This window comes from Mirounga angustirostris, unplaced genomic scaffold (assembly GCF_029215605.1).
Source record: "Mirounga angustirostris isolate CCGP_5_RB_7025 unplaced genomic scaffold, mMirAng1.0.hap1 SCAF_7, whole genome shotgun sequence".
NCBI classification, from domain to species: domain Eukaryota; kingdom Metazoa; phylum Chordata; class Mammalia; order Carnivora; family Phocidae; genus Mirounga; species Mirounga angustirostris.
In genome coordinates, this window is record NW_026991715.1 from 7,202,497 (window position 1) to 7,220,637 (window position 18,141).

Sequence of the window (18,141 nt, forward strand, 5' to 3'; positions counted from 1 at the left end):
CATCACTTACCTATAACACCCAGTGCTCATCACAACAAGTACCCTCCTTAATACCATTACCCATTTAGCCCGTCCCCTGCCCACCTCCCCTCCAGCAAGCCTGTTTGTTCTCTATAATAAAGAATCTCTTGTGGTATACCTCCCCCTCTTTTTTTTAGTTCCTTCCCCTGTGTTCATCTGTTTCTTTTTTTTTCTCTTAAATTCCATAAATGAGTGAAATCATATGGTATTTGTCTTTCTCTGACTGACTTACTTTGCTTAGCATACATAATACCCTCTAGTTCCATTCACATCAATGCAGATGAGAAGATATCAGTCTTTTTTTTTTTTTTTTTTAAGATTTTATTTATTTATTTGACAGAGAGAGACACAGTGAGAGAGGGAACACAAGCAAGGGGGAGTGGGAGAGGGAGAAGCAGGCTTCCTGCAGAGCAGAGAGCCCGATGCGGGACTCGATCCCAGGACCCTGGAACCATGACCTGAGCTGAAGGCAGACGCTTAACGACTGAGCCGCCCAGGCGCCCCAATATCAGTCTTTTTGATGGCTGAGTAAAATTCCATTGCATTCACTGCGTCTTCTTTATGCATCCGTCAGTCTGTGGACATTTGGACTCTTTTCATAGTTTTGCTATTGTTGATAGTGCTGCTATAAACATTGGGGTGCATGTGCCCCTTCAAATCAGTATTTTTGTATCCTTTGGGTAAATACCTAGTAGTGCAATTGCTGGATCATAGGGTATTACTATTTTTACTATTTGAGGAACCTCCATACTGTTTTCCAGAGTGGCTACACTAGTTTGCAGTCCCACCAACAGTTTAAGAGGGCTCCCCTTTCTCCGCATCCTTGCCAACATCTGTTGTTCCTGGTGGTGTTAATTTTAGCCATTCTGACAGGTGTGAGGAGGTATCTCATCCTGATTTTGAATTGTATTTCCTTGATGATGAGTGATGTTGAGCATCTTTTCATGTGTCTGTTAGCCATCTGGATGCCTTCTTTGGCATTCTATTCATGTCTTCTGCCCATTTCTTAATTGGATTATTTGGTTTGTGGGTATTAAGTTTGATAAGTTCTTTTTAGATTTTGGATACTAACCCTTTATCAGATATGTTATTTGTAGATATCTTCTCCCATTCCATAGGTTGCCTTTTAGTTTTATGGATTGTTTCCTTCACTGTGCAAAAGTCCCAATAGTTCAGTTTTGCTCTTCTTTCCCTTGCCTCTAACAACATATCTAGTAAGAAGTTGGTAAGGCAACTTCAAAGAGGTTGGTGCCTGTGTTTTTCTCTAAGATTTTGATGGATTCCTGTCACATTTTGGTCCTTTATCCATTTTGAGTTTATTCTTGTGTATGGTGTAAGACAGTGGTTCAGTTTCTTCTCCATGTGACTGTCCAATTTTCCCAACACCATTTGTTGAAGAGACTTTCTTTTTCCCATTGGATATTCTTCCCTGCTTTGTTGAAGATTAGTTGACCATATAGGACTGCGCCCATTTCTGGGCTCTCTATTCTGTTCCATTGATCGATGTGTCTGTTTTTGTGCCAGTACCATTCTGTCTTGATGATGACAGCTTTGTAATAGAGCTTGAAGTCTGGAATTGTGATGTCACCAGCTTTGGTTTTGTTTTTCAAGATTACTTTGGCTATTCGGGATCTATTGTGGTTCCATACAAATTTTACTGTTGTTTGTTCTAGCTCTGTGGCAAATACCTCTGGTATTTTGATAGGGATTGCATTAAATATATAGTTTGCTTTAGGTAATGTAGACATTTTCCCATTTGTTCTTTCAATCCATGAGCATGGAATGTTTTCCCATTTCTTTGTGTCTTCCTCAATTTCTTTCATAAGTGTTCTATAGTTTTCAGAGTACAGATCTTTTACCTCTTTGGTTAGGTGTATTCCTAGGTATGATTGTTTTGGTGCAATTGTAAATGGGATCAATTCCTTGATTTCTCTTTCTGCTGCTTCATTATTGGTATATAGAAATGCAAGAGATTTCTACATTGATTTTGTATCCTGCAACTTTACTGAATTTGTGTATCAGTTCTAGCAATTTTTTGCTGGAGTCTTTTGGGTTCTCTAAATAGAGTATCATGTTGTCTGCAAATAGTGAAAGTTTGACTTCTGTGTGGATTTGAATGCCTTTTGTTTCTTTTTGTTGTCTGATTGCTGAGGCTAGGACTTCTGATACTATTTTAAATAATAATGGTGAGAGTGGACATCCCTATTTTGTTCTTGACCCTGGAAGAAAAGCTCTATTTGTCCCCATTGAGGATGATATTAGTAAGTCTTTCATACATGGCCTTTATGATGTTGAGGTATGTGTCCTCTATCCCGACTTTGTGGAAGGTTTTTATGTTGTACTTTGTCAAATGCTTTTTCTGCATCTATTGAGAGGATCATATGGTTCTTACCTTTCTTTCATTAATGTGGTGTATCATGTTGATTGATTTGCAAATGTCAAACAATTCTTGTAAGCCCAGGAATAAATCTCATTTGATTGTGCTCAATGATTCTTTTAGTGTAGTGTTGGATTTAATTTGCTAGTATGTTGTTGACTATTTTTGCATCCATGTTCATCAGGGATATTGGCCTCATCGGGATCTTTCTCTGGTTTTGGAATCAAGGTGATGCTGGCCTCATAGAATGAGTTTGGAAGGTTTTCTTCCATTTTTTTTTTTTGGAACAATTTGAGAAGAATAGGTATTAACTCTTCCTTAAATGTTTGGTAGAATTTCCCTGAGAAACCATCTAGCCCTGACTTCCATCTGTTGGGAGATTTTTGATTACTGATTTACTTTATTTGCTGGTATGGGTCTGTTCACATTTTCTATTTCTTTCTGATTCACTTTTGGTAGTTTATATGTTTTTAGGAATTTATCCATTTCTTCCAGATTGCCCAGTGTATTGGCATATTAGTTTTCATAATATTCTCATAATTGTTTGTACTTCTGTGGTATTGGTTGCAATCTCTCCTCTTGGATTTGTGATTTTATTTATTTGGGTCCTTTCTCTCTATTTTTTTTTTTTTTTTGTAAGTCTGGCTAGGGGATTATCAATCTTATTAATTCTTTCAAAGAACCAGCTCCTAGTTTCACTGATTTGTTCTGGGTTTTTTTTGTTTTTATATCATTTATTTGTGCTCTAATCTTTCTTATTTCCCTTCTTCTGCTTCCTTTGGTCATTATTTACTGTTCCTTTTCTAGCTCCTTTAGGTGTAAGGTTAGGTTGTATATTTGAGACTTTTCTTACTTCTTGAGGTAGGCCTGTGTTGCAGTATACTTCTCTCTTAGGACTGCTTATGCTACATGCCACAGATTTTGGCCTGTCCTATTTTCATTTGCTTCCATGTATTTTTTTTATTTCTTTAATTTTCTGATTCACCCATTCATTCTTTAGTATGGTGTTTTTTAACCTCCATATGTATGTGGTTTTTCCATACTTTTTCTTGTGGTTGACTTCAGGTTTCATAGCATTGTGGTGAGAAAATATGCATGGTATGATCTCAGTCTTTTTGTATTTATTGAGGCCTTGTTTGTGACCCAGCGTGTGATCTCTTCTGGAGAATGTTCCATGTGCACTCAAAAAGAATGTGTATCCTGGTGCTTTCGGATGAAATGTTCTGAATCTATCTGTTAACTCCATCTGGTCCAGTTTTTTTTTTTTAAGATTTTATTTATTTGACAGAGACACAGTGAGAGAGGGAACGCAAGCAGGGAGAGTGGGAGAGGGAGAAGCAGGCTTCCTGCAGAGCAGGGAGCCCGATGCGGGGCTTGATCCCAGGACCCTGGGACCATGACCTGAGCCGAAGGCAGACGCTTAACCACTGAGCCATGCAGGTGCCTCTGGTCCAGTTTGTTTTTAAAGCCATTGTTTCCTTGTTGATTTTCTGCTTATATGATCTGTCTATTGCTGTAAGTGGAGTGTTAAAGTCCCTTAATATTACTGTATTATTGATGACTTTCGTTAAGTTTGTTATTAATTGATTTTTATATTTGGGTACTCCAATTTTGGGGGCATAAATATATACAATTGTTAGATGTTCTTGTTGGATAGACCCCTTTATTATAGTGTCCTTTTATATCTCTTGTTACAGTCTTTAGTTTAAAATCTAGTTTGTCTGATATAAGTGTGGCTACTCTGGCTTTCTTTTGTTGTTCATTAGCATGATAGATGGTTCTCCATCCCCTCATTTTCAATATACAAGTGTCTTTAAGTCTAAAGTGAGTTTCTTGTAGGCAGCATAGAGATGGATCTTGTTTTTTTTAAGATTTTATTTATTTATTTGACAGAGAGAGACACAGTGAGAGAGGGAACACAAGCAGGGGGAGTGGGAGAGGGGGAAGCAGGGAGCCCAATGTGGGGCTCGATCCCAGGACCCTGGGATCATGACCTGAGCCGAAGGCAGACACTTAACTGACTGAGCCGCCCAGGGGGCCCCTGGATCTAGCCTTTTTAACAAGGAGACTACAGCACACCGACTTAAGACTCACCACACACTGCACAAGGGTCAAACACGCCTCACTGAAGGTAGGGTGAAACTCTGCAGAGAACTGACCTGAGGGAAAGAGCAGCCAAAACAGAGCAGCAGAGTGCACAGAGCATACACCAGAAACACTTCCCACAGTGCCAGGCCCTGGTCAGTATATGTCCTCTTCTTCGTCTTTTTTTTTTTTAATGACCTCTTCTTAATAAGCTCATTACTCTCATGAGGAGGAAACATAAAGGCTTTCCTAACACATGGAAGACAGAGACTTAGGCAAAATGCCAAGAGGGAAGAATTCATCCCAAAAGAAAGAACAAGAAAAGGTCTGAGCCAGGGATCTATTCAAAACAGATATAAGTAATATACCTGACCCAGATTTTAAAACAACAATCATAAGGATACTAACTGGGCTTGAAAAAAGTATACGACACCAGAGAGTCCCTTACCATGGGGATAAGACCTAAAAACTAGTCAGTGTGAAATAAAAAGTGCTATAACCGAGATGCAAAACCGAATGGATGTAATGACCACAAGGATGGAAGAAGCAGAAGAATGAATAAGTGATATAAAAAATAAAATTATGGAAAATAATGAAGCTGAAAAGAAGAGAGAAAGAAAAATATTACATCACAAATGTAGGCTTAGGCAACTCAGCGACATCATAAAGCATAACAACATTCATATCATAGAAGTCCCAGAAGAAGAAGAAGAGAGAAATGGGGCAGAAGGTTTACTTAAGGAAATTATAGCTGAAAAACCTCCCTAATCTGGTGAAGGAAACAGACATCCAAATCCAAGAGGCACAGAGAACTCCGACCAAAATCGACAAAAATAGGGCAACACCAAGACATATTGTAGTAAAATTTGCAAAATATAGAGATAAGGAAAACATCCTGAGAGCATCAAGGGAAAAGAAATCCCTAAATTACAAGGGAAGACAAATAAGGTTAGCAGCAGATCTCTCCACAGAAACTTAACAGGCCAGAAGGGTGATGCATGATATAGTCAACGTGTTGAACAGGAAAAATCTGCAGCCAAAAATACTTGATCCAGCAAGGCTATCATTCAGAATAGGAGGAGAGGTAAAGAGTTTCTTAGACAAACAAAAACTAAACGAGTTCATAACCACTAAATCAGCCCTGCAAGAAATTAAAGGGGACCCTTTGAGAGGGAAAGAAAGACCACAAGCCAACGAAGACAGGAAAGGAACAGAGAAAATCTACAGGAACAGTGACTTTACAAGTAACACAAAGGCAAATTCATATCCGTACTCACTATGAATGTAAACAAACTAAATGCTCCATCAGTAGACACAGGGTATCAGAATGGATAAAAAAACAAGATCCAGGGGCGCCTGGGTGGCTCAGTGGTTAAGCGTCTGCCTTCGGCTCAGGTCATGATCCCAGGGTCCTGGGATCGAGCCCCACGTCGGGCTCCCTGCTCCTAGGGAAGCCTGCTTCTCCCTCTGCCCCTCCCCCTGCTTGTGCTCCCCTCCCCCTCAAATAAATAAACAGAATCTTTAAAAAACAAAAAAGGCTGGAACCAGTATGTGCCAGAGCTGGTTTTTGTATCACTCTATGGTTGGTAGACTTGGGTGTGGGGAGTTTGAGCTGGTTTCCTGGGGAAGAGGCCCAGCTGCCGCTCTGGCTCTCCGTCACACTTGCCCTAGTGAAGAAGCACCTGCACAGTTTAAGAGGGTGGGCCTTGGTATAAACATCTGAAGCCCCCACTGTGTGCGCTGTCCGGCTCACTGAAGTCTGTCAGTGCTGACTGGGGCGGGTGGGGGAGGCAGATTAAAATGGCGTCACCCCACTTTGTTCCCTGGAGAGGCGAGTCGTGCCCACTGCTATCCAGGAAGCCCTCACAGAAGAGAGAACCGTCTCCCCTCATTTGTCCCCAGCTTCCCTCAGATGCCTACCTTCACCCTGTGTCCGAGCTGTTTGCCCACCCAGTGGCACAGTGCTCCTGTTTCATCTCATGCATGCTGGCTGGGTTTCAGAACTGCAGATTTTAGGGATCCAGTGCATCATGGACCTGCACTAATCCTCTGGGGGAGTGCCTAGCCACACTGTGGCTGGTGCCGCTTTGTCCCTGAAGGGCAGTCACCCAAACACACAGGGGCTTGGAGTTCATGGTAAAGCACAGCAAAAAAGCCGATGTCCAGGTTAGCTGTACTCAGCAGCTGCCTGTGCTCCTACGAGAATGGGCAGGGCGGCTCAGTGGTGTCTGCTGGCTCTTTTGTCCCCGGAGGGGCAGTGCCGCCTCTCCAAAAAGAGCATCTGTCTCTCCCAGTGGGACCCATGGGATCCTCAGACCACTCTTCTGCTCCTGGGCTTCTGCCCCTGGGCTTCTGCCCCCTTCTCCACAGGGACACCTCTCTGCTGGCCAGGCTCCACCCATGGTGATGGCACTTCCAGAACTTCAGACTTTGAGCTCCACTGCTTCTAAGAGCTTGTTGTAGTCAGCCCCTCTTGTTTTCTTCCCTCAGTGGTTTTGGGGACAAGTTTTTCTTGTGCAGTGCCCTCTGCACGTACTCCCTCACGTACTCTCGCTCTCTCTCCTCGCTCCCTGATCAGGGCTCCCTCCCCTCCCCACACCCACGATTCTTTCCTCCCCCAAATCCTGTCTCCACACCTCCTACCTTCCACATTGTAGCCTCTTTTCTCCGTCTAGCTGTGCACTTTACTCTTTCAAGTCCTCAGATCGATTTCCTCGGTGTTCAGAATGATTTGCTATTTATCGAGCTGCGTTCGAGGCACGAGGAAAGCGTAGGGTCCCCCTACTCCTCCTTCATCTTAACTCCTCCTGCCCTTCCCCAGGCCTCTGAACAGCCATGTACAGAAGGTGTTTGGAGGCCGCAGTGCAAACAGCAGCTCAGGTAGTGAGACTGGTGTGCGGGCCTGAGCCCTGTGCCAGCCCGGATCTGCTGCTACAAACCAGGAGAGGCTGGGGGACTTGTGACGATGGCTACTGTCCCCCGAGAACCACTCAGTCTGAGGTCCGTGGGAAAGGCTGCAGGTTTTCTCTCCCTTCCTGGCCCACACAGAGCATGAGAATCACCTTACTTCCGCTGAGGTCAGACCTCCTGTGCCCAGCTTCTGGCAGAGGTTGATGGAGTCAGTGTCCAGGATGTGAGGCTGGAGTGAGTGTGTAATGCGGTCTGGACTCCAGAGTCCAAGGGCAGGTCTGCAGAGAAATCAGCTCTGTGGTGAAGCCTGTGTCCTCCCTCCAGCTTGAAGTTCTTCTCACGAGGAGGTTGGTCTGGAGTGGCCCAGGGCAGTGGGATACCCCCTCCCCTGCCCCGTCCGTCCTCACAACCAGAGTGATAGGCCCCAGCGCCGGGTTCCATCCACTCTAGAGGGCTTCCTGGGCCAGCTGAACACGACTGAGTGTCCTGACGAGGGTCTCTAGAGCCCTGGGGGCTGGGCTCTGCTCTCCTCCTCTTACTACCGTGAAAGCCTCCTTGCTGTTTATAGATAGCAAGTCCCTTCAGGCTCAGGGCCTTGTACCTGCAGTTCTTCCTCTCTGCCTGGGACACCCTGTCTCTAGCCTTACTCTCTTTTTCAGGCCACCCACGTTGTGAGCCTTCACTCATCGTCCATGTAAAAATAGCAACTCCAGTCCTACTCTTTCACCATATTCTCTGTCCCTTATCCAGGATGGTGCCTTTCACAGCCTGATGCCATCCTGCATAGCTACTTGTTTCTTGAACTGTCCTCTCCCTCCTCCAGTTAGAACCGTTGCTGTGCAGGTCAGGAGTGGAGGGTGCCCACTGCCAGTCCCTGGGAAGTACCTCCTTGTGGTTGGTGCTCATGAAATACAAGTGTCTCCTGACATCCAGTTAGCTCCCCCCTGCACAGGGAGAGTTAGGATAGCAGGGGTTTCCATGTTTCTGGAGTCTGTTTGGCTTCTGACTTGCAGCTAGGATATAGTAAGATGTCTGATATCGAGGGACCCATCTGAAAATCTGTCTGAATCTGTTCGGGTCCTGAATTGGGGTACTGAGAGTTCAACTAGGGAGAGTTTGAGAACTTGGGAAAGAGGAAACTTTTAATTGATAAATTAATAAGGCAAAGGGAAGACCCAGGTAAGACTGAGGGATGAAAGTAGAGCTGCTGGGGCCACTGAGTCAGGGGACATCCATGGGTGTGACTTCAGCAGCCCAGGCTCCCTGGCAGTGGTTACTGGTACCTGGGGGATGACAGTGGCACCTGGATTTATCCCTAGAGGTGATCCTCTATTCAAAACATTTCAAGAAGGAAAGAAGAATGGAATGTCTCCTTAGAATGCCTCCCCTTAAAATACTTTTGCACTTTGAAAGAGCAGTCTGTGCTGGCCTGCCAAATTCCCTCACCTGGCCCTGGGCCTGGTGGTGCTGCATCCGAGATGCCGTTCAGGCTCAGGTATTCTGCAGTGGGAGTGCCTCCTCGCAGAGTTTTTAACAGAGTCCTTTAACACAGTTTTCTGCTGACACACCGTCCCCTGTGTGGCCTCTCCACATTTTGCTTCCTGTCTTTGCAGCACCTTCACCGTTGGGAGAGGTGCCGGTTCGAAGCCAAAGTCTACGAAGCTGCTGGAGGTTCTGAATGCACTGGAGGAGGAGTCCAGCCACAGCAGGGAGGAGATCTTTATTGCGCCGCCTGACAATGCCTCAGGGGACTTCACTGATGAGGACTCAGGTGATGAAGATGGCCGGCGAGGCTCCCACCTGCCCGGGAGTGTCCTGCACGCTTCTGTGGTGCCCGAGGACTCTGGCACCGAGGAGGAAGAGGAAGATGAGCTGCAGCTGCAGCCGGCCATGAAGAGGCAGAAGGCAGTAGCGGAACCTCAGCGTATTTGGACCAAAAGAGATATCCGACCCAACTTCAGCAGTTGGACTGCATCAGATCCTCATATAGAGGATCTCAAAAGCCAGGAACTGAGTCCTGTAGGCCTCTTCGAGTTGTTTTTTGATGAAGGAACAATTAATTTCATTGTTAATGAAACCAATCGTTACGCTTGGCAGAAAAATGTCAACCTCGGGCTCACAGCCCAGGAATTAAAGTGTGTTTTGGGCATTTTGATTTTAAGTGGGTATATATCCTATCCGAGGAGAAGGATGTTTTGGGAAACATCCCCTGATTCACATCACCATCTTGTGGCTGATGCAATTAGAAGGGACAGATTTGAACTGATCTTCTCGTACCTGCATTTTGCAGATAACACGGAGCTGGATGAAAGTGATAGGTTCGCCAAAGTCAGGCCTCTCATTGTCCGGATGAATTGCAATTTCCAGAAGCACGCACCCTTGGAAGAATTCTACAGCTTCGGTGAGTCCATGTGTGAGTACTTTGGGCACCGGGGATCCAGGCAGCTGCGTGCAGGAAAGCCCATGCGGCTGGGCTACAAGATCTGGTGTGGGACAACCAGCAGGGGCTACCTGGTGTGGTTTGAGCCCTCCCAGGGCACGCTGTTCACCAAATCACACGGGGGCCTGGACCTAGGAGGCAGTATGGTGGTCAGGTTTGTGGATGCGCTTCAGGAGCGTGGCTGTCTGCCATACCACATATTCTTTGACAAGGTTTTTACGAGTGTCAAACTCATGTCCATTTTGAGGAAAAAGGGGGTGAAGGCCACAGGAACCGTTCGTGAGTACAGGACTGAGCGATGTCCCCTCAAAGATCCCAAGGAGCTTAAGAAAATGAAGAGGGGCTCATTTGATTATAAAGTGGATGAGAGTGAGGAGGTTATTGTGTGCCGCTGGTACGACGGCAGTGCGGTCACCGTCTGCTCCAATGCTGTGGGCGTAGAGCCCGTGGGGCTGGCTGGCCATCATTCCGGAACCGCCAAGACGCGGGCCCAGGTCCATCAGCCGTCCCTGGTGAAGCTGTACCAGGAGAAGGGGGGCGGTGTCCGTCGGATGGACCAGAACATGGCTAAGTACAAGGTGAAGATCCGGGGCATGAAGTGGTACTCCAGCTTCATTGGCTATGTCGTCGATGCCGCCCTCAATAATGCCTGGCAGCTGCACAGGACCTGCAGCCACGACGCCCAGGTGGACCTCCTGGCCTTCCGGAGGTATGTGGCCTGCGTGTACCTGGAGAGCAACGCCGACATGTCCTCCCAAGGGAGGCGAAGCAGGCGGCTAGAAACTGAGAGCCGCTTTGACATGATCGGGCACTGGATAGTCCACCAGGACAAGAGGACCCGGTGTGCCCTCTGCCACTCACAGACCAACACCCGCTGTGAGAAATGCCAGAAGGGCGTCCATGCCAAGTGCTTCAGGGAGTACCATATCCGGTGATGCACAGTGGGCAGAGGGAGCCCTGCAGACACTTGGCTTCTGAGATGTTAACAGCTAATTACATACAGTGCGTGGAGCACTTGGTTTTATCTCAGGAAAAAGAGACCTGAATCCCTAATGATTTGCTTTTGTACTCCCCTCCCCCATCTCCATTACAGTTATCTTTTTGTTGTCTTCTGTGATGCCTGCATGTAACATAAATTAATATTTATATTGGTAATTATAGATGTTTATAAATCTCTAGATTATACTGTTCTTTATTTCAATGATGGGCCCCTTTTTATTCAAGTAAAAATCTTGCTTTGGGTTTTACCTGAGTCCTAGTAAAGAAAATCAAACAGAGCCAAAAACTTAGAGAAACTTTCGTGAATACTAAGAAAAGTTTTATAATTGTGTGCTATTGTTTATAATCTAAGATAGGGCAATAGTATATAAGTATGGTATTAATATGATGAAGGATATTTTATCATATTTATTTCACTTTAACACTAGCAATCTGTCCAAGGATAGATAATCTGCCTTGTATTTACCCAAAGGGCTACCTTTGTAGAGTTCGTATTTTCTTGATAAAAATATTTTCCTAATTCAAGTATATCCTTACGGAATCCATTCTTATAACTAGTGTGAGATAGGAATCTGTCCCCCCACCCCCAAAACAGTGGTTTGCATCATTTATAAAAATATATGTGTATTTCCCCACTGATTTAAATTCTACCTATATGAATTCCTGAAATTTGGGGTTAAGTATTGAAACATAGAAAATACTTTATGTTGGAAAATAGTAGAATATACTCCAGAAGAATAAAAGAAATATATGTAAAAATTTGGACCTATCAAAAATCAAAGAAAGCATGTTGAGTGTCTTCTTTATTTGGGAAAGAACTTTCTACAACAGCACATATTTAAGAGGGGGCACATCAGTATATTCAGTTGTCCAAACTAACATTGACATTCATTACCAAAGTTAAAAAGCAAATAGAGAAAATATATTCTAAATTATTACATTTAGGAGTACCTGAGTCAGTGGCCCAGTCAGTTAAGCGTCTGCCTTCGGCTCAGGTCATGAACCCAAGGTCCTGAGATGGAGCACTGCATTGGGCTCCCTGCTCAGTGGGGAGCATGCTTCTCCTCTCCCTCTGCCTCCTGCTTGTAGCGCTCTCTCAAATAAATAGATAATCTTTAAAAAAAATAAATTATTACATGTATGGTAATATCCTCAGGAAATAAAAGATCACATACACGCAGATGGCAAGGGTAAAATGTACAATGCTATCGAAAAATGATGGAAGATAAAAACAAATGAATAGTCAATATATGTAAGAGGCTCCACTCTGTTGGCAATAAAATTCAAATAAAAGCAATACTAGATATCTTTTTTTTTTTTTACCAAATACATTTGTTATTTATACACCATTGCTGTTGGTGTGGGTGTAGAAAGGTGGCAAACTCATGCAGTACCTGAGGGGGTGTAAATCTGTACATCATTTCTGAAGGCAATTTGATCTATCAAAAATCTTCAAACCCATTCATTACCATAAAGTAAAGCAGATGTTTAGTCCATAGTGATGTTTTTAAAAGGAGGGAGGAAGGACAGGTCCTTTCTTCAGTAGAATCCCAGTTAGTGTTCCCCTTCCTGGACTACATTTGGAAGAGGGTATATTGCCTCTCCAAGGACAAAAGACCCTGCAGGTGCCAGCAAATGGCCTTTATCAGCAGGGGACAGAGGTACGTGCAGAGGGTGGATAACCTGGTTGCTGCTTTTTGCTTTTTTTTTTTTTTTTTTTTAAGATTTTATTTGGGGCACCCGGGTGGCTCAGTTGGTTAAGTGTCTGCCTTTGGCTCAGGTCATGATCCCAGTGCCCTGGGATCGACCCCTGCATCGGGGGGTCCCTGCTCAGCAGGGAGTCTGCTGCTGCCTCTGCCTGCCTGTCTGCCTACTTGTGATCATTCTCTCTCAAATAAATAAATAAAATTAAAAAGATATTATTTCTTTGAGAGCATACATGAGAGCAGGGGGAGGGGCAAATGGAGAGGGAGAAGCAGAGTCCCTGCTGAGCAGAGAGCCTGATGCAAGACTCGATCCCAGGACCCTGAGATCATGACCTGAGCAGAAGGCAGACGCTTAATGACTGAGCCACCCAGGCGCCCCTGCTTTTCCGCTTCTACACCATACATCACGCTGAGCAGGTGTGGGGCTATTTTTCTGGGACTATTTTTCTGGGCTATTTTTATCTGTCTGGGACACCAGACGGTGCAGCGAGGCTCTACTCTGGAGAGGGTGTGGATCCATGGGGTGGTGGGTCCTTTAAGATTTGGAGTTTTAAATCTCAGCCATGTGCCAAAGATAAAATGCAGGAGAGCTGTTGTGCTGGGGTGGTGTCAATTTCCCCTTTGCCACCAAAACATTCGGACTTTTTTTTTTTTTTTGGACCAGGCATTTTCTTCTTTTTTCCCAGCCTTATTTTCACAAGCAAAACAAGGCACACCGATATAAACACTCCCCACTGCAAGCAAGAAGGAACTCTTCAGACAACTGACCTGTGGGAAAGAGCAGCCACACAAGAGCAGAATACGCACAGCACACACCAGAAACACTTCCTGAAATGCCAGGCGCTGGACAGTGTATGACCCCTTTTTAATATAGCATTACACTCAGGTGCAGGAACCATAAGAAGCTTTCAAAACACACAAAGAAACTTAGCCAAAATGAGAAGATGGAGGAATTCACCCTGAGAGAAAGGTCAAGAAGAAATCATAGCAAGGGACTTGCTCAAAACAGATAAAACCTGAGTAAGAGTGTAGAACAACAGTCATAAGACTACTAGTTGGGCTTTGAAAAGCATAGAAGACACAAGAGAAACCTTAGCTGCAGAGATAAAAGACCTAAAAACTAGCCAGGCTGAAAAAAAAAAACATGCTATACGTAGAAAGCAAACTGACTGGGTATAATCACTACAGGGATCGAAGAAGCACAGAGAATAAGTAATATAGAAGACAAAATTATGTAAAATAAGCTGAGAAAAGGGAAAGAAAACTAGTAGATAACTAAGGTAGACTTAGGGAATTCAACAATTCCATAAAACACAATAATATCCATATCATAGTCCCAGAAGAAGAGTGGGGAAAAAGGGCAGAAGGTTTATTTGCACAAATTATAGCTGAGAACTTACCTAATTTGGGGAGGGAAATTGGCATTCAAGTCCAAGGAGCACAGAGAACTTCCTTTAAAGTCAAGAAAAACAGGTCAACATCATGATATATCATGGTGAAACTTACAAAATACAAAGATAAAGAGAATGCTGAGAGAAGCTAGGGACAAAAGGTCTTTAACCTATGAGGGTAGAAACATAAGCAGCAGACCTGTCCACTGAAACTTGAAGAGAGAGTGGCAGGAAATACTCAACGTGCTGATTGGGAAAAATATGCAGCCAAGAATACTTTATCCAGCAAGACTGTCATTCAGAATAGGAGAGATGGGGTGCCTGGGTGGCTCAGTCATTAAGCGTCTGCCTTCGGCTCAGGTCAGGATCCCAGGGTCCTGGGATCGAGCCCCGCATCGGACTCCCTGCTCCGCGGGAAGCCTGCTTCTCCCTCTCCCACTCCCCCTGCTTGTGTTCCCTCTCTCGCTGTGTCTCTGTCAAATAAATAAATAAAATTAAAAAAAAAAAAGATAAAGTATTTCCCAGACAAACAAAAACTAAAGCAGTTCGTAAACACTAAACCAGCCCTGCAAGAAATGTGAAAGGGGACCCTGAGCAGAAATAGAGATCAAAGGCAACAAAGACTAGAAAGAAACCATCTAAAGGACCAGTGAATATACAGGTATTACAACGTCACTTAATTCTTATCTATCAATAAATACTCTCAATGTAAATGGACTAAATGCAATCAAAAGGCATAGGGTATCAGAACGGATAAAAAAACAAAAAACAAGACTTATCGCTGCTTACAAGAGACTCGTTTTAGATCCAAAGACACCTCCACATTGAAAGTGAGGGGGTGGGAAACAATTATTATGCTAATAGACATCAAACAAAAGCTGGACTAGATTTTAAACCAAAGACTTCTCTTATTACAAGATGAAGAAGGACACTATATCATAATAAAGGGGTCTATCCAAGAAGATCTAACAATTGTAAATATTTATTCCCCTAAGGAGCATCCAATTATATAAACCAATTAATAACAATATTAGAGAAACACATTGATAATACAAAATAGTAGGGGACTTTAACACTCCACTCAAAGCAATGGACAAATCATCTAAGCAGAAGATCAACAGGGAAGCAAGGGCTTTGAATGACACACTGGACCAGATGGACTTAACAAATACATACAGAGCATTTCATCCCAAAGCAGCAGAATACACATTCTTCTTGAGTGCACATGGAATATCTTCCAGAATCAATCACACACTCGGTCACAAATCAGGTCTCAACAGGTACAAAATGATTGAGATCATACCATGCATAGGTTCAGACCACAATGTTATAAAACTTGAAGTCAACCCCAAGAAAAAAATTGGAAGGATCACAAATACATGGAGGTTAAGAACATCCTACTAAAGAAAGAATGGGTTAACCAAGAAATTAAGAAGAAATACATGGGAACAAATGAAAATGAAAGTAACACTAAACCTTTGGGAGACAGCAAAGGCAGCCCTAAGAGGGAAGTATTTAGCAATACAGGCTTTCCTCTAGGAGCAAGGAAAGACTCAAATATACAACCTAACCTTATACCTAAAGGAGCTGGAAAAAGAAAAGCAAATACTAAATCCAGCAGAAGAAGGCAAACAATAAAGATCAGAGCAGAAATAAATGTACAAAATTAAAAACCAGAACAGATAAGTGAAACTAGGAGCTAGTTCTTTGAAAGAACTAATAAAATTGGTAAAACCCTAGCCAGATTTATCAAAAAGAAGAGAGAAAGGAGCCAAATAAATAAAATTATGAATGCAAGAGGAGAGATCACAACCAACACAGAAGAAATACAAAAAATTATAAGAAAATATTATGAGCAATTATATGCCAACAAGTTAGGCAATCTGGAAGAAATTGACAAATTCCTAAAAACATATAAACTACCAAAACTGAAACAGGAAGAAATAAAAAACAAACAAAAAACCCAACCTCAACAGACCCATAACCAGCAATAAAATTGAATCAATAATCAAAAATCTCCCAACAAAAAAGAGTCCAGGGCCAGAAGTCTTCCCAGGGGAATTCTACCAAACATTTAAAGAAGAATTAATACCTATTTTTCTGATGCTCTTTCAAAAAATAGAAATGTAAGGAAAACTTCTAAACTCGTTATATGAGGCCAGCATTACCTTGATCCCAAAAGCAAAGACATCATCAAAAAAGAGAATTACAGACCAATATCCCTGATCAACATGGATGCCAAAATTCTCATCAAGATCCTAGCCTGTAGGATCCAACAGTACATTAAAAGGATTATTCACCACAGCCACATGGGATTTATTCCTGGGATGCAAGGGTGGTTCAACATTTGCAAATCAATCAACATGATAGAGCACATTAATAAAAGACCATATGATCGTCTCAATTGATGCAGAAAAAGCATTTGACAAAATACAGCATCCTTTCTTGAGTAAACCTCTTCAAAGTGTAGGCATAAATGGAACATTCCTCAATATCTTAAAAGCCACCTATGAAAACCCCACAGTGAATATCATTCTCAATGGGGAAAAAGAGCATTTCCCTTAAGGTCAGGAACACAACGGGGATGCCCACTCTCACCACTTTTGTTCAACATAGTACTAGAAGTCCAGCTTCAGCAATCAGACAACAAAAAGAAATAAAAGGCATTCAAATGGCAAAGAAGTCAAACACTCTTCGCAGATGACATGATACTTTATGTGGAAAACCCAAAAGACTCCACCCCAAAATTGCTAGAACTTAAAGAGTAATTCAGCAACATGGCAGGATACAAAATCAATGCACAAAAATCAGTGGCATTTCTATGCACTAACAATGTGACAGAAGAAAGAGAAATTAAGGAATTGACCCCATTTACAATTGCACCAAAAATCATAAGATACCTAGGAAGAAACCTAACCAGAGGTAAGGGATCTGTGCTCTAAAAACTACAGAACACTTTTGAAAGAAACTGAGGAAGTCACAAAGAGATGGAAAAGCATTCCATGCTCATGCATTGGAAGAACATTGTTAAAATATCTATGCTTCCCAGCACAATCTACACATTTAATGCAATCCCTATCAAAATACCATCGACACTTTTCAGAGAGCTAGAACTAAATAATCCTAAAATTTGTATGGAACCAGAAAAGACCCCAAATAGCCAGAGGAATGTTGAGAAAGAAAACCAAAGCTGGGGGCATCACAATGCCTGACTTCATGCTATATTACAAAGCTCTAATCATCAGGATAGCATGGTACCAAAACAAAAACAGACACACAGATCAATGGAAGAGAACAGAGAACCCAGAAATGGACCATCAACTCTATAGTCAACTAATCTTTGACAAAGCAGAAAGAATATCCAATGGAAAAAAAGAGCCTTTTCAATAAATGGTGCTGGGAAAATTGGACAGCGACATGTAGAAGAATGAAACTGGACCATTTTCTTACACCATACAGAAAGATAAACTCAAAAAGGATGATAGACCTAAATGTGAGACAGGAATCCATCCAAATCCTAGAGGAGAACACAGGCATCAACCTCTTCAACCTTGGCCACAGCAGCTTCTTACTAGACACGTCTCAAAGGCAAGGGAAACAAAAGCAAAAATGAACTATTGGGATTTCATCAAGATAAAAGCTTCTGCACAGCAACAGAAACAGTGAACAAAATTAAAAGGCAACCTACAGAATGGGAGAAGATATTTGCAAATGACATTACAGATAAAGGGCTGGTATCCAAGATCTATAAAGAACTTATCAAACCCAACACCCAAAAAACAAAGAATCCAGTCAAGAAATGGGCAGAAGACATGAGCAGACACTTCTCCAAAGAAGACAGACAAGTGGCTAACAGTCACATGAAAAAATGTTCAACATCACTCGGCATCAGGGAAATAGAAATTAAAATCGCAATAAGATACCACCTCACACCAGTCAGAATGGCTAAAATTAACAGTTCAGCAAACAACAGATGTTAGCGAGGATGTGGAGAAAGGGGAACCCTCCTACACTGTTGGTGGGAATGCAAACTGGTGCAGCCACTCTGGAAAACGGTATGGAGATTCCTTAAGACATTAAAAATAGAGTTACCCTGCGACCCAGCAATTGCACCACAGGTATTTACCCCAACAATACAGATTTAGTGATCCAAAGGGGCACCTGTACCCCAATGTTCATAGCAGCAATGTCTACAATATCCAAAGTGTGGAA

At 43.0% G+C, this 18,141-nt stretch overlaps 1 protein-coding gene across 1 annotated transcript in view; it reads left to right on the forward strand.

Annotated features, from left to right (window-relative positions):
* Positions 1–11,462, forward strand: part of PGBD2 (piggyBac transposable element derived 2) — a 32,893-nt gene extending 21,431 nt beyond the window's left edge. The window contains exon 3 of the mRNA XM_045890244.3: positions 9,007–11,462. Coding sequence (XP_045746200.1) covers positions 9,007–10,768 — 1,762 coding nt within the window. The 3' untranslated portion in view covers positions 10,769–11,462. The remainder of the gene's footprint in view (positions 1–9,006) is intronic.
* The last annotated feature ends 6,679 nt before the right edge of the window (positions 11,463–18,141 follow it).